At 40.8% G+C, this 12,290-nt stretch overlaps 1 protein-coding gene across 1 annotated transcript in view; it reads left to right on the forward strand.

Annotated features, from left to right (window-relative positions):
* Window positions 1-473: 473 nt before the first annotated feature.
* Window positions 474-12,290, forward strand: part of Pdzrn4 (PDZ domain containing ring finger 4) — a 338,484-nt gene continuing 326,667 nt past the window's right edge. The window contains exons 1-3 of the mRNA XM_034516734.2: window positions 474-1,122; window positions 3,474-3,560; window positions 5,417-5,524. Of these exons, the coding sequence (XP_034372625.1) occupies window positions 535-1,122; window positions 3,474-3,560; window positions 5,417-5,524 (783 nt within the window). The 5' untranslated portion in view covers window positions 474-534. The remainder of the gene's footprint in view (window positions 1,123-3,473; window positions 3,561-5,416; window positions 5,525-12,290) is intronic.

Raw genomic sequence — 12,290 nt, forward strand, 5'->3', positions numbered from 1 at the left:
CAGAGTTCTTAGCTGACGGTTTGTTCTTTAGTTAGCTCCCTTGAAAACAAAAAGTGTATTCATTTCAAACTATTTTCTAAACTCAGGAGCTGCTTGACACAAGAACCTGATCCTTGGACTGTTCCACCTTGGTAGATTTCAACCTTCTCGGTAACAAAGCTTTGCCTATGGCCAGCTCTACCCAGACAGAGCACCCTGGGGAACTTACGTTCTAGACTCAAAGAGAAAGAATAAAGCTGGCCCAAGGACCACTGTAAACTGGCCTCATTCTCAAGGATAGACTTGAAAGACCTTGCATTACAAAGCCACAAAGAAGAGGGTAATAGGGAAAGATCCACTCAGGTGGCTTCAATTGACTGTCAATACAGAGAAGTCAGGACCTAGCCAAACTGCAAGCCAAACTTATTCTGAGCTCACACACAAACCTCCCCCAAAGAGCTCAGAGGCGGTGAGACCACTGCCCCTGGCGCAGCTTGGGGGTGATCGGAAGAAGCGGGGACACCCCTTTTGGCTCTCCTCCCTCCCACCACTACCATGGGCTTCGCTTTGGAGCGTCTCGCGGAAGCCGTGGACCCCGCTTTCCAGTGTCAGTTGTGTGGCCAGGTGCTGGGGGAGCCCGCGTGCACGCCTTGCGGGCACGTCTCCTGCGCCAGCTGCCTGCTGCCCTGGGCGGCGCGGAGACGCCGGTGCCCGCTGCAGTGCCAGCCGCTGGCGCCGGGCGAGCTGTACCGGGTGCTGCCGCTGCGCAGCCTGGTCCAGCAACTGCGCGTGCAGTGTGACCACAGCGGACGGAGCTGCGGCCACACGGAGCGGCTGCGGGAGCTGGCTGCGCACGTCCAGCACTGTGCCTTCGGCCCTGCCTGCGGCTGTGACAGCCACTGCCCAGGCGGCTGCGGAGGCGGCGGGGAGAAAAGGCACTCGGCGACCAAGACGTGCCGAAGTGGGGACACACGTGAGGGGCCACCCGGTCCTGGGAATCGGCCTCTGGTGGTCGCCTGCAGGCGGCGGGGAAAGGCGCAGAGGGCGCAGGTCGGCTTGTTGAAGCGCAGGTATCAGGAGAAGTTGGCTCTGTACATGGCGCACTCGTGCAACTTCGTCGGGGACCGGGCAGGCCGCCGCCAGGTAAGCCTAGGGGAATGAACCCTTAAGCACGGTTGGCATGGCAAGGGGAGCGTCTTCCCGACTGTTGAGAATTCTTTCTGGAGGTGCCATCCCTTTTTCCAGAGCGTCATGAGACATCCCTCTCTGATTATGCCCTGCCAGCCTCATCTGCATCGCTGCCCCAGAAACATCGCTTAGGATTAAGGGAGTCAAACTCAACTTCTCCAGGAGGAGAAATTGAGAAAACTCTTTTCCCATCCACACTCTGTTCTTGTCTTCCGCTCCCCTGCCCACATTCGCTGCCTATCTTTCGCTTCCCTGGTCTGTGACTGAAGCAAATTCCATAAGTAAACCGGTTAATTGGCTGCGAGAGACTTATTTTCTCAGCCAAAGTATACCTATCAATTAACTACCCTTTCCTCAGTTCAGGGACCTCTAGGGATGGTGGCTTCAGAGATTCTTTACATCCCTGACATTCCCTGTTGAGTTCTCCCTCCTGACCTCGCGTCCTTATTGGTGGTCAGTGTGCCTGTTATGACCTGGGGACTTGTCCCAGGACAAGAACAAAGGCCTGAAGTCACACTGGCTCCTTGAACGGCAGGCAGAAGTGGATGTCTTCCCTACTTCATGGAAGCCGCTAGCCCTGAGCTGCAAGCTGCCGCCTGGGTAAAGAGACTTGTTTATCAGCTGTCTTCAGTTAGTGTTTGACTTGAACTGGTATCTGGCAGAGCAAGCAGGATTTAACAGAACTTGCACCCCCTATTCAGGAGATGTTTTCATTTCTTCTACACCCCTAGGGAGGGGCAAGAGAGGGTTTGCATTCGGGACTGGTGGCTTAGATCTGTCTTCAACCCTGGCCCTCTGTTTTAACCTTCCTACCCCTAGTCTGAAAAATACAGTCGAAGTAAGAGAAGCTGTTCTGATGGTAAGAAGACCAGTGTGCCCAACACACGGAGCATACTTGGATAAAAATGTCGTTGCATAACAGAGCACCGTGTGTAGTTAGTTAATGGAGAGGATAGAAATTAGAAAGACTAGCGGCTATACGAGTTCCCTAGTCTGCTTGTGTATGGGATAATCTTCATTCCGACGGATGATCTAGAGAAAAGCATACACATGTGATAATGCACTGCCAGCCCAGGGTGCAACTTTGGTGGAAACGAGCAACAATTAGAATTATGGGATAAAGAAATTCAGCATCCCATCAAGCCGTGGGTCTACCTATGCCAGGGGCTCTCTTTGCTGCAACCCTTTAATGCAGTACCTCACATTGTGATGTCCCACAACCATAAAATTATTTTGCTGCTATTTCACACCTGTAATTTTGCCACTGTTATGAATCATAATGTAAATATCTGATATGCAATCCTGTAAAGGGGTTGCGACTGACAGGTTGAGAGCCTCTGTTCTGAGCATTGCTTTGTGAATTTTTTTTTTTAATTTATTTATTTATTTTTTCAAATGCTGCTCACGGGCTTGTGCTTTCTGCTGCCTCTAGGGGCTGCTGTGGTCTCTGGGAGAGCTCTTGGGGGGTGGAGCGAGGGGCAGCATGGTAGCAACAGGGATGCAGTGGGGTTTCAATAGGTACATCAGATGTAACTCCAGGTATTTCAGTCCCTCAGAGCGGTTAACAAGGCCTCTAATGGTGACTACAAAGTATCTTGTCCAGATACTTCAGTGCCTATTTAAATTAGTCTTTGCTAACAAACAGGTGGCTGATATAATTTATATTTGTTTAAATGTTACTGTTTCTATCCCCAGGAAAGAAACACAAACTACTCTACCAAGAAAACTCCTTTTTATTTTTACTCTGTGAGAATTATGACAAACCAAATAGGGAAGCTTTTTAAAATCAAGATGGCTGCCTTCCAGTAGCCCTTGCTTTACAGGGCCAACCCGACTGTTGCTGCCGAAGGGACTTTATAAATAGCTCAGCGGTTTTTTTTTTTTTTTTTTTTTCAAACTCTTTTAACGCTTTCTACAGTGAAAATTTACATAAAAAAATGTTTCTAAGATCCACTGACAATTTGTTTTACTTTTCTGTCATACAAAGTTTAAAAATAAAAAACCCTGCCTGGTGAAGCCCAGACATCTGTTTGCAGTTAAGGTGTAGTGGAGAGTGGGATGTTCCCTGTGTGAAATGCAAATCCCTGTAGTTATTTGGAAACCCCCTTCTGCTCATGTGCACAGCAGTTTCACTCAAATACAGGCTTTAAAGTATGTTTGAGGAGAAATTTTACTGACTCAAACATCCTTAAGATTCTTCTCTGTTAACAGTTATAGTGTCACTGGAGTGGTTAATTTTCTCTTATATTATTTTTTTATTTTTAATTTTTTTTCTTACTTATCCAGTTCTCCCCCTTTTCACTTAGGATGGAGAACAGAAGCCATTCACTGTTGTGTTGAAAAGAGAAGATGATGCTTTGGGATTCAACATAATAGGCGGCCGCCCAAATCAGGTGACTCCTTTGTTAAAGTATTAGTATGCGTGTGAAAATGGGCTAGGACTCAGACAAACAAGCAGTGTGATCCTCAAAAGGATGTTTGGGCCCCCAAACCAGCTTCTTTCATTCATTTATTTATTTATTTATTTATTTATTTATTTAACATGTGCGGATACACTGTTGCTGTCTTCAGAAACACCAGAAGAGGGCATCAGATCCCATTACAGATGGTTGTGAGCTACCATGTGGTGGCTGAACTCAGGACCTTTGGAAGAGCACTCACTGCTCTTCACTGCTGAGCCAGCTCTCCAACCCCCAAAACAGATTCTTAATGGAGATCTAGTACATAGTCAGATTTTCATCATGAGAGAATTTGGAAACAAAGCATTTCTCACTCGACCACCTTGATTGCCTTAGCTCCAGCCACAAAGGACAGGATGTGTTTTGTATCTCCTCTCCCTTCCTCGGACAGGACCATGGGCAGATCTCTCGAACCTGTGGCAGAGTGCCCTGTGTAGGCGATTTTCATTTGTAATACTTAGTATCTTGTCTGCATGTACTTCCTGTTCTCAAACGGTTCCGTCTTTAGACAACAAGATGGTTGAGGAGCTGATGGAATCAGATTCTCAGATTTGTATTATGAATCTACATACTGTGGTGATAAAATCCTTTGACATCCTGCAGTCCTACACTGACTTAATCCTGAGTGTAACTAGAAAAAGACAGTGAAAATTAGTAAAGAAAATCACCTTATTAACTCCAGTTAACTACTCTGAAATGTGCTTGTCCCCTGGGACAAGTTCAACAACTCACCTCTTGTAGGACTTTAGGTCCTGCTCTAAGCTGGATTTGGGATGATGATGACCTAGGGGTCGGGATGGTGCCATCCTGTGCCTTCCAACTAGCAAACCTAGTAATTTAAGGCCGTTCTGCTTCTGCTCTAAAATGGTCCCGGTTATTATAAAAACACATTTTCTCATATTATTTCCATTCTCCCTTCTATTGGAGATGATTTATAAATGCCAGTTATGGAGCTGGTATTTAAAGGGCACTGGACGTTTTAAAGAGTCACTTCCAGTTCTGTTTGAGGCAGGCCAATTAAAGAGAAGTTGTAGGGTTAATTTTATTTATCCTGCCATAAAATCAACTGACATTTAAGAACACATGATGTATTGTTACATAGTGGCAAACATCTCCCTTAATAGGTCTTACATAATCATTGGTTTCTCATGATGGGCTGAAATTCTGTAGTATCAAAATGTTACATGTTTGAGGTTTGCCCATGTCCTGTGAAACGTGCACCCAGAACCATGTACAGATAAAATTTGAATGGACTTCTTGGCCATGTAAAATTGATATTTTGAGATTTTTAGAATTAAAATCATTCTTTCTTCTAGGTGCTCCAGAGCTATGGTTCCAAATTTCTCTCACTGGAAACTAAATTATATTTTTAGAGCTACGATTGCATCTAAGTTGTTATATACTAGATGGTAAATTTGTTGTCTTCTTGTATACTTCTGTTTTTTTTTTTTTTTTTTAAATCTCTCACATTACATTTTAGGTGAGAGATTTTTATGGTAATACTGTTGACCTCACCTTGTATGCACCCTCCTCCAAAGCTTTTCAGATGCATTCAAAATGCAGAATAAATAAATGATCTTGTCAGAGACGCTGGACTTGTTCATTACAGCTGTCATCTTGATTAATGACTACTTGGCATTAAATAAGTTAATTCCGTGCCAGATTCCCAGCTAAGAGAGTTACATGCTTGAGCAGAATTATTGTTAGTGTTACATTAAGAAAAATCTACCTTTACACAGTTTATGGTTTGCTTAATATGTTACTTTCTGATAATATTTTTTTTTCTATAGAATTCCCCGAAACAATCAGTGCCTGAAGGAATTTATGTCTCAAAAATTTTAGAAAATGGACCTGCAGACCGAGCAGATGGCCTGGAGATTCATGACAAAATCATTGCGGTAAGGTAGTAAAAAAACAGGTGCATGAGCCATGATGAAGACTCTGTAAGGTTGCTCACACATTGTTCACCTCCGTGTCCTTATCAGAGTATAAGTCTCATTGCAGTGGAGAAACTGCTGTTTTATTTCTTCCTAAAAATGTAAAACTGGAAGATAATTCTCTGTCAATTAGCAGATAGTGAGGTAAAAGTACAAGCTACCTCAGTTTTCAGCTGGATTAATGAACATCTCTATTTTAATAGATTCCCTCCACAGACATGAAAGGAAATTTCTCCGTTATGGTAGTCAATTTTTATAACATTTCAAACGGTGGCAAGTCTGTGCTCAAGAACAGATTTGAGAAGCAAATAATGCTATTGAAACTCGTGAATAGTATGTACATGTGAACACTGGGATTATCCATAAATTGCCATTATTATCCCCTGGTGGAGTTTGCCTTTTTTTTAAAGCAAGGCAAAGGGAGGCAGTAGTCTTGCCCTGTAGGGAGGAGCTGTGGGGAGCTCTTACATATGCAACTGTGTTGTTGTGTTTGAAGCTTATGCTGGGAACTGGGCCATGATGACAGGGTTGGGCTTACTTTCTCTCTCTGTCTCTCTGTCTCTGTCTCTCTCTCTCTCTCTCTCTCTCTCTCTCTCTCTCTCTCTCTCTCTCTCTCTCTGTCTGTCCTTCTCTCTCTGATGTTCACCCACAGCTACAGACAGTAGCATTTCTTGTTACCAAAAATGATTATGTTATTTTTGTTAGTTGATCAATTTTCAATATATTTGTAGAGGTATAAATAGAAATGGAGAAGGAATATTGGACTCCATGGTATTTGGAAAATAGATCGGTTTACTCTGTATTAAGAATCACTATCGTCGCCTTTCTGGATAGATTGATCCCACTTTTATTTCTTAAATTTCTGATAGGTTTTAAATTTATATGTATGTTAACATTGTGTATATGTTAACAAAGTTGGATTTTGAGTACATTGAGCTAGAATAAGAATAGAAAGAAAACCAAGGTGTCTAGAGTCAAGCTTTCTAGACACTGGGACGAACTGGACATTGCCTTTGTGTGAAAGATTGTGTTTTACTAAACAGGTCTTCAGATCAACATTGCTTCTAGTTTTGTGGCCAAGAAAGGGCAGGCAGCCTTCTGTTTACTGTCCAGTTTGCTTCAGGTTACCTACGGCAAACATATGTACATTACAGTGGCTATAGTCAGAAGACTATTTTCAAGACTGTGAATTTGTGTGCATTGTGTTTTGTGTATCCTATCATAATCATTCCAATGGAATGTAAGTCTACATTTGACATTATTAAATCCAACAGTGTCTTAGGAAATAAGCATGCTCAGACACACCCATATCCCAACAACAGAAGCCAGTAATGGGGACTTAAATTATGCTAGCTATTTGACAGTATTGCATATGCTAGTGTTGGCTAATGTTGCAATTAAAAAAAAAAAAAAAAAAAAAAAACAGACCTGGAAAGAGGGCTCAGCAATTAATATGCATACTCCTGTTGCAGATCTGAATTCTGTCCTCAGCACGTATTATCAGGTGGCTCACAACCTCCATGACTCTATATCCTGGAGGATCTGACCCCTCTGACTTCTGTGGCACCCCAACACACATGTGGCATTCATTCACAAACACACACACACACACACACACACACACACACACCTTTAAAAAGAAAGTAGGATTTGTCTTTATTGTGTATACTTTTTTAAAGCTCTCATTTAAGGCTGGAAGTGTGACTAGCTGGTGCAGTATAGCCTCGTATGCTTGAGGTAGGTTCCATCCCCAGCACCAAAAACAGAATGATGTCAAATGTACAAAACCTCATTGGTTTTCTTACTGGAAAAGGTAATTTAAAAAAAAACAAAAACAAAAACTATGCTTGGTAACAGGTTCATTTAGTAATCCATCCAATGCCATTACTAATATTTGTCAAGCTAATTTTATTTCAATTTTTTTGAGATAAATAGGAAAGTAACCTATCAATGGAGAACCAACTGAAATTCATAATGAGCTGAGCTATGACTATATAATGTAATAAACAATAGAAAGACTTTAAAACTTGTTATGACTATAAATTTGAGGGGACTTCTCTCAGGAAATTATATGTGTGTGTGTACATATGTAATACACATATTATATATACACATATATATGTATATACTATATATATACATATATATATGCCCACACATATGTGTGTGTATATGTATGTCGATCGTATACATATTATTTATTTATGTCAGATATATTTTGGTTCCATGATAGATTTATGAAACCATATTTGTTGCCAAGAACTGAGTAAAATTATTTTAGCATTTATGAAATTATCTTGATGATCTGTGTGAGTGTTTTAGAAGGAAGATGTCTGGGAATAAATCTAATACTTGGCTGCAAGCTTAGTGTTCTATTAGCTCCTGGAACAGATACTTGGTGACCTTAGTATCTATTCCAAACAAGTGGTAAAAACTCACAGATGCTGTGGACAATCCTCACATGCTAATAAAAATTAGAAACGGTTGATGCCTGTTAATCATTTTAATTCCATTGATGGAGCTACTAATCAATTTAAGTTTATATCTAACCAGAAATCAACAAACTATATTGATTAAAGATGTGCAGAGTTGAATAAACAGATTTTAAAAAACAAAATCAATAATTTATTTTCTGCCAATTGAAGGTTAGGCCAGATTTTAAATGTCAAAATGCAATGATTTTTTGTTTGTTTGTTTGTTTGTTTGTTTGTGGTTTTTGAGACAGGGTTTCTCTGTGTAGCCCTGTCTGTCCTGGAACTCACACTGTAGACCAGGCTGGCCTCGAACTCAGAAATCTGCCTGCCTCTGCCTTCCAAGTGCTGGGATTAAAGGCGTGCACCACCACTGCCCAGCAAAGAATTAATTATTTATTTTACATATATGAGTACATTGCAACTGCCTTCAGACACACCAGAAGAGGGCATCAGATCCCATTACAGATGGTTGTGAGCCACCATGTGGTTGCTGGGAATTAAACTCAGGGCCTCTAGAAGAGCAGTCAGTGCTCTTAATTGCTGAGCTATCTCTCCAGCCCCTGCAATGTTTTAATTCTTGAGCACAAATACATTTCCCACAATGTAAAGGGGACAAGTAGTTTGTATATTATAAGGTGACTTAACTGTCACAATTTTGACTCATTCTGAAGGCTTTGAAATGAAAAAAAGAAACAAAGCTGGAAAAGTTCATTTTTACCTTATATTCAAAATATGCCCCAAATATTGAGTGTGGTTATTAAGGTGTACATGACAGATTTATGAACTGTAAGGTTTAAGATCTTTGTAAATCACTAATTTGAATAAGAAGTAGATATGTTAATATTTGGACCTCTTAATGGTTATAGAGACTTTACTAATTCTAATGCTATTAGTGATAACACTTTTGCCATCATAGTTCAACAAAAGTCAACAACTCCAAAACGACTGATGTTGGTATTCTACATTGATCAAATTCGAAATCATTGAAGAGTAAAACAGAGGCATAGTCGCAAGGTGAACCTCAGTGATAGTTTTGACATGATTCAAAGCAAGCTAATTTTTGAGCCATTCTCCGTAAGTACCCATGCCAGCCAGCCAGCTTCTAGGTACTTTCACATCTGTGTCTCTGAAAATATTTATTTGTATATATTAAAAACAAGTTAAATTTAATATTTGAGTCATAGCATCACAAAATAGCACAGAGTCTGTAAAGGATGAGATACTGTTGACAGCATCAGAAATTCACATAAACAAGGAATTCAGTGTGCACACGAGGTTTCCACCGTATTGTAAACTCGTCTTTAACAAATAAGAGGGATCAACAAGCCGTAAGCCCTTGGTCCTATCAGAAGAGGCCAGTATCTACGCTTCACTTTATTTTCTTTAGGATGTTCATTTAGGAATCATGTGGGAAGAAGTGCTTCAGTGGTGACTGGGCCTATGAGCTCTTCTCGCCATGAAAATGAAGATGAACTAACATTTGGTAGTGTGTGATTGCTGGCCTGTGTTTCGGTGACTGAGTAGGAGTTTAGTCAACATTAAAGACAAAAACAGCAAGGAGAATAAAATCATATGGTCTCAAATCTCAGAACATAGATCCTATAAACACTTTCCTCCTAGAGCTTTGGGATACACGACCCAAGAATTTATTTTTCTAATTGTTCTGAGCCTATCATTCATCGTATGTTCATTTGCTTGATTTGTTTTACGTACTGTGCACCTGTATTTTCCCATCTTGAATTTAAGTCTTGATGCACAGTAGCTAATGGATTTTACAGCCATCAACAGAAACCCATTATAACAGTCAGGCGCATCTATTTACTTAGTGAATCACATATATAGCAAACTTCGCTGTGAAGACTTTTATGTAACAAATGTGTTTTTGCTACCTAGTGATCTGTAATAATGATGCAACCAGAAGGACCTGCATATATTAGGATAGCAACTGACTTTTCTTAGATCCGGATACTTTCTATCTCTTGGAAAGAGCTATGAGAAAGCATAGACTTTGCCAGGCTATATATTGGGAGCTGAGGCTCTAGAAAAGGGAAGCTCAGTAAAATACCAAAATCAATTCCAACAACTTCATATCTTAGAGAAGGAAAGAGCAAAGTGTATAAAGTCATCAGCACCAGAGATGAGACGTGAATTCTATCGACATAGTATGCTTATAAGGGCTTCAGGGATCATAAAGGACATAGGGACATGAAAGGCCAAGAAGACACTGTAGAAGGCTTCAGGGTATTGTGAAGGTTTTCAAGGGCTATTAAGAGGTTTAGAGTTTTAAAGTGTTTTGGAGGCTGTAAAGGTTTCGAGGAATTTGCCAGCCAGAGGAGAAGATGTGAGAATATATCAAGAGATTGAAAGATAAAAGCAGGGCAGCCTGAAGTTTGGAAATAAATCTACTTCCTGTGACTACAGCACCTTGATGTAAAAAGGAAAGGAGTTTTGAAATAAGAATGTTTGGAAAGGTCATATTTGCTACGCCAGCAGAAGTAGATTTCAATCTACTGACAGTAGGTTGCTGCTGAGAGGCCTTAGCCAGGGAGGAGGGGAAAAAAGGCAATCTGGGGTCAGCAAGTTGGGTTGAGAGCTGCAAATTTGGATGACCAGAACATGTGAAGAAGCCCCTGGGATCACTTAGGGAAGGTTACGAAAGCTGAAGACAGTCAAGGTTGGACCATCTGATGGGTCAAACTATTAATGTGCAGCAGACAAAATATAAAGATAATAGACAGATAGGATAACTGAGAGAATGAGGACTTTTTCATAAGCACAACCAGACCTTTGTAAAGGTTTTTTTTTATATTTTAACTTAATTTTTAGATTATATTTATTGTCATTTTGTGTGTATGAGTATTTTGCTGTGTATGCCTGTGTACCGTAGGCATGCAGTACCCCTCAGAGGTCAGGAGAGGGTGTCAGGTCTCCCAGGCGTCTGGATTTGGGGTTACCAATGGGATGGATGTGAGCCACCCTGTGGATGCTGTGAATTGAACTCCAGTTCTCTGGAAGAGCAGCCGGTGCTCTTACCCTCCAGCCTCAGGTGGTACCACAGTGTACAAATGCTACATTCGTATATGGCTGTCCTGTGTCCTTTCTTGGAAACTGACACTCAAAGATCAGATGTATGCTCGTGGGTTACAAGCTTAAATGGTGTTAGAGCTGTCAATACACTACAGCTATAGCCCTGTAACACTGCACTTCTAACACTGCGTCTATTAATGTAGGAAGCCATAAAGTGACAACAAGCACTATGTTTTTATGGAAAAAGTAGATATGAGACAGTGGAAAGTGAGAAGGAATAGAACAAGCCATTATCCCATTGAGAAATGGTACCAAGGACAATCAAGGACGTAGGATTAGTGTTTGCCTGGGCGGTCATTTTGGATGATTACCATAAAAACAGCTAACATTAAAGTATTGCAAGTTTAGCAGCCTTTTGTTTGTTTATAGGTATTAGCCCATTCCGTCCCAAAGCTCTGAGATTGACACTGTACATACCCATGATAGCACCCTATGAGAAAAATGAGGTTCAGAAAGAGAGAGAGAGCAAGTAACAAACATGACACACAATCATGTTCCCACCTTCAAAATAACTTGACAGAAATGCTTGTTGTCTATTATTTCTAAAACATACACACAGAGAGACCACATGACAAAATAAAATTAACTAATTCTTACAAATTTTAGGGTTTTAGTTAATCCTTTTTTGGAGAACATTTTTAGAAAAAAAAAGGGTTTTTTTTTTTTTTTTTTCCAGAAAGTATATGTATAGAACATACAAAAGTTTTGCCTTTATTTACATTTTTATTTACTAGGAATTTAGGAGTGACTTATATTGCAGGACATTAAGAAGGCATCTAAGCACGTTAGAACCTTCATGTATGTGTGCTTATGCTGTGTCTGTGTGTGTCTTCCTGTCTCCTTTCTAGGTCTAATAATAACAAAACAAGCCTGTCACATTTTGGAAAAGGCTCCTGGGTTACTCTGGATGGCTGTGTTAATGAACCACAGTCGTAGAACAGTTTGAAAACTCATTGATGTGTCTAGCCTTCTAGCAGGCCACTAATGAACGCCTGAGCAGGAGGCATTATTTTTGCTGCAGCAAGTGCATTAATGACAAACTTTTCTACTGAACGTGTTCAGAAGGCAATAATACATGGGCCAACCATGTTACTTCACTAATGTCTTTCACAACACGCTTAAAATGCAGTAAGAGTACCACTTTAAAGTACATGTTTTTAGCAAAT

This window comes from Arvicanthis niloticus, chromosome 13 (assembly GCF_011762505.2).
Source record: "Arvicanthis niloticus isolate mArvNil1 chromosome 13, mArvNil1.pat.X, whole genome shotgun sequence".
In the NCBI taxonomy this organism is placed as follows: Eukaryota; Metazoa; Chordata; class Mammalia; order Rodentia; family Muridae; genus Arvicanthis; species Arvicanthis niloticus.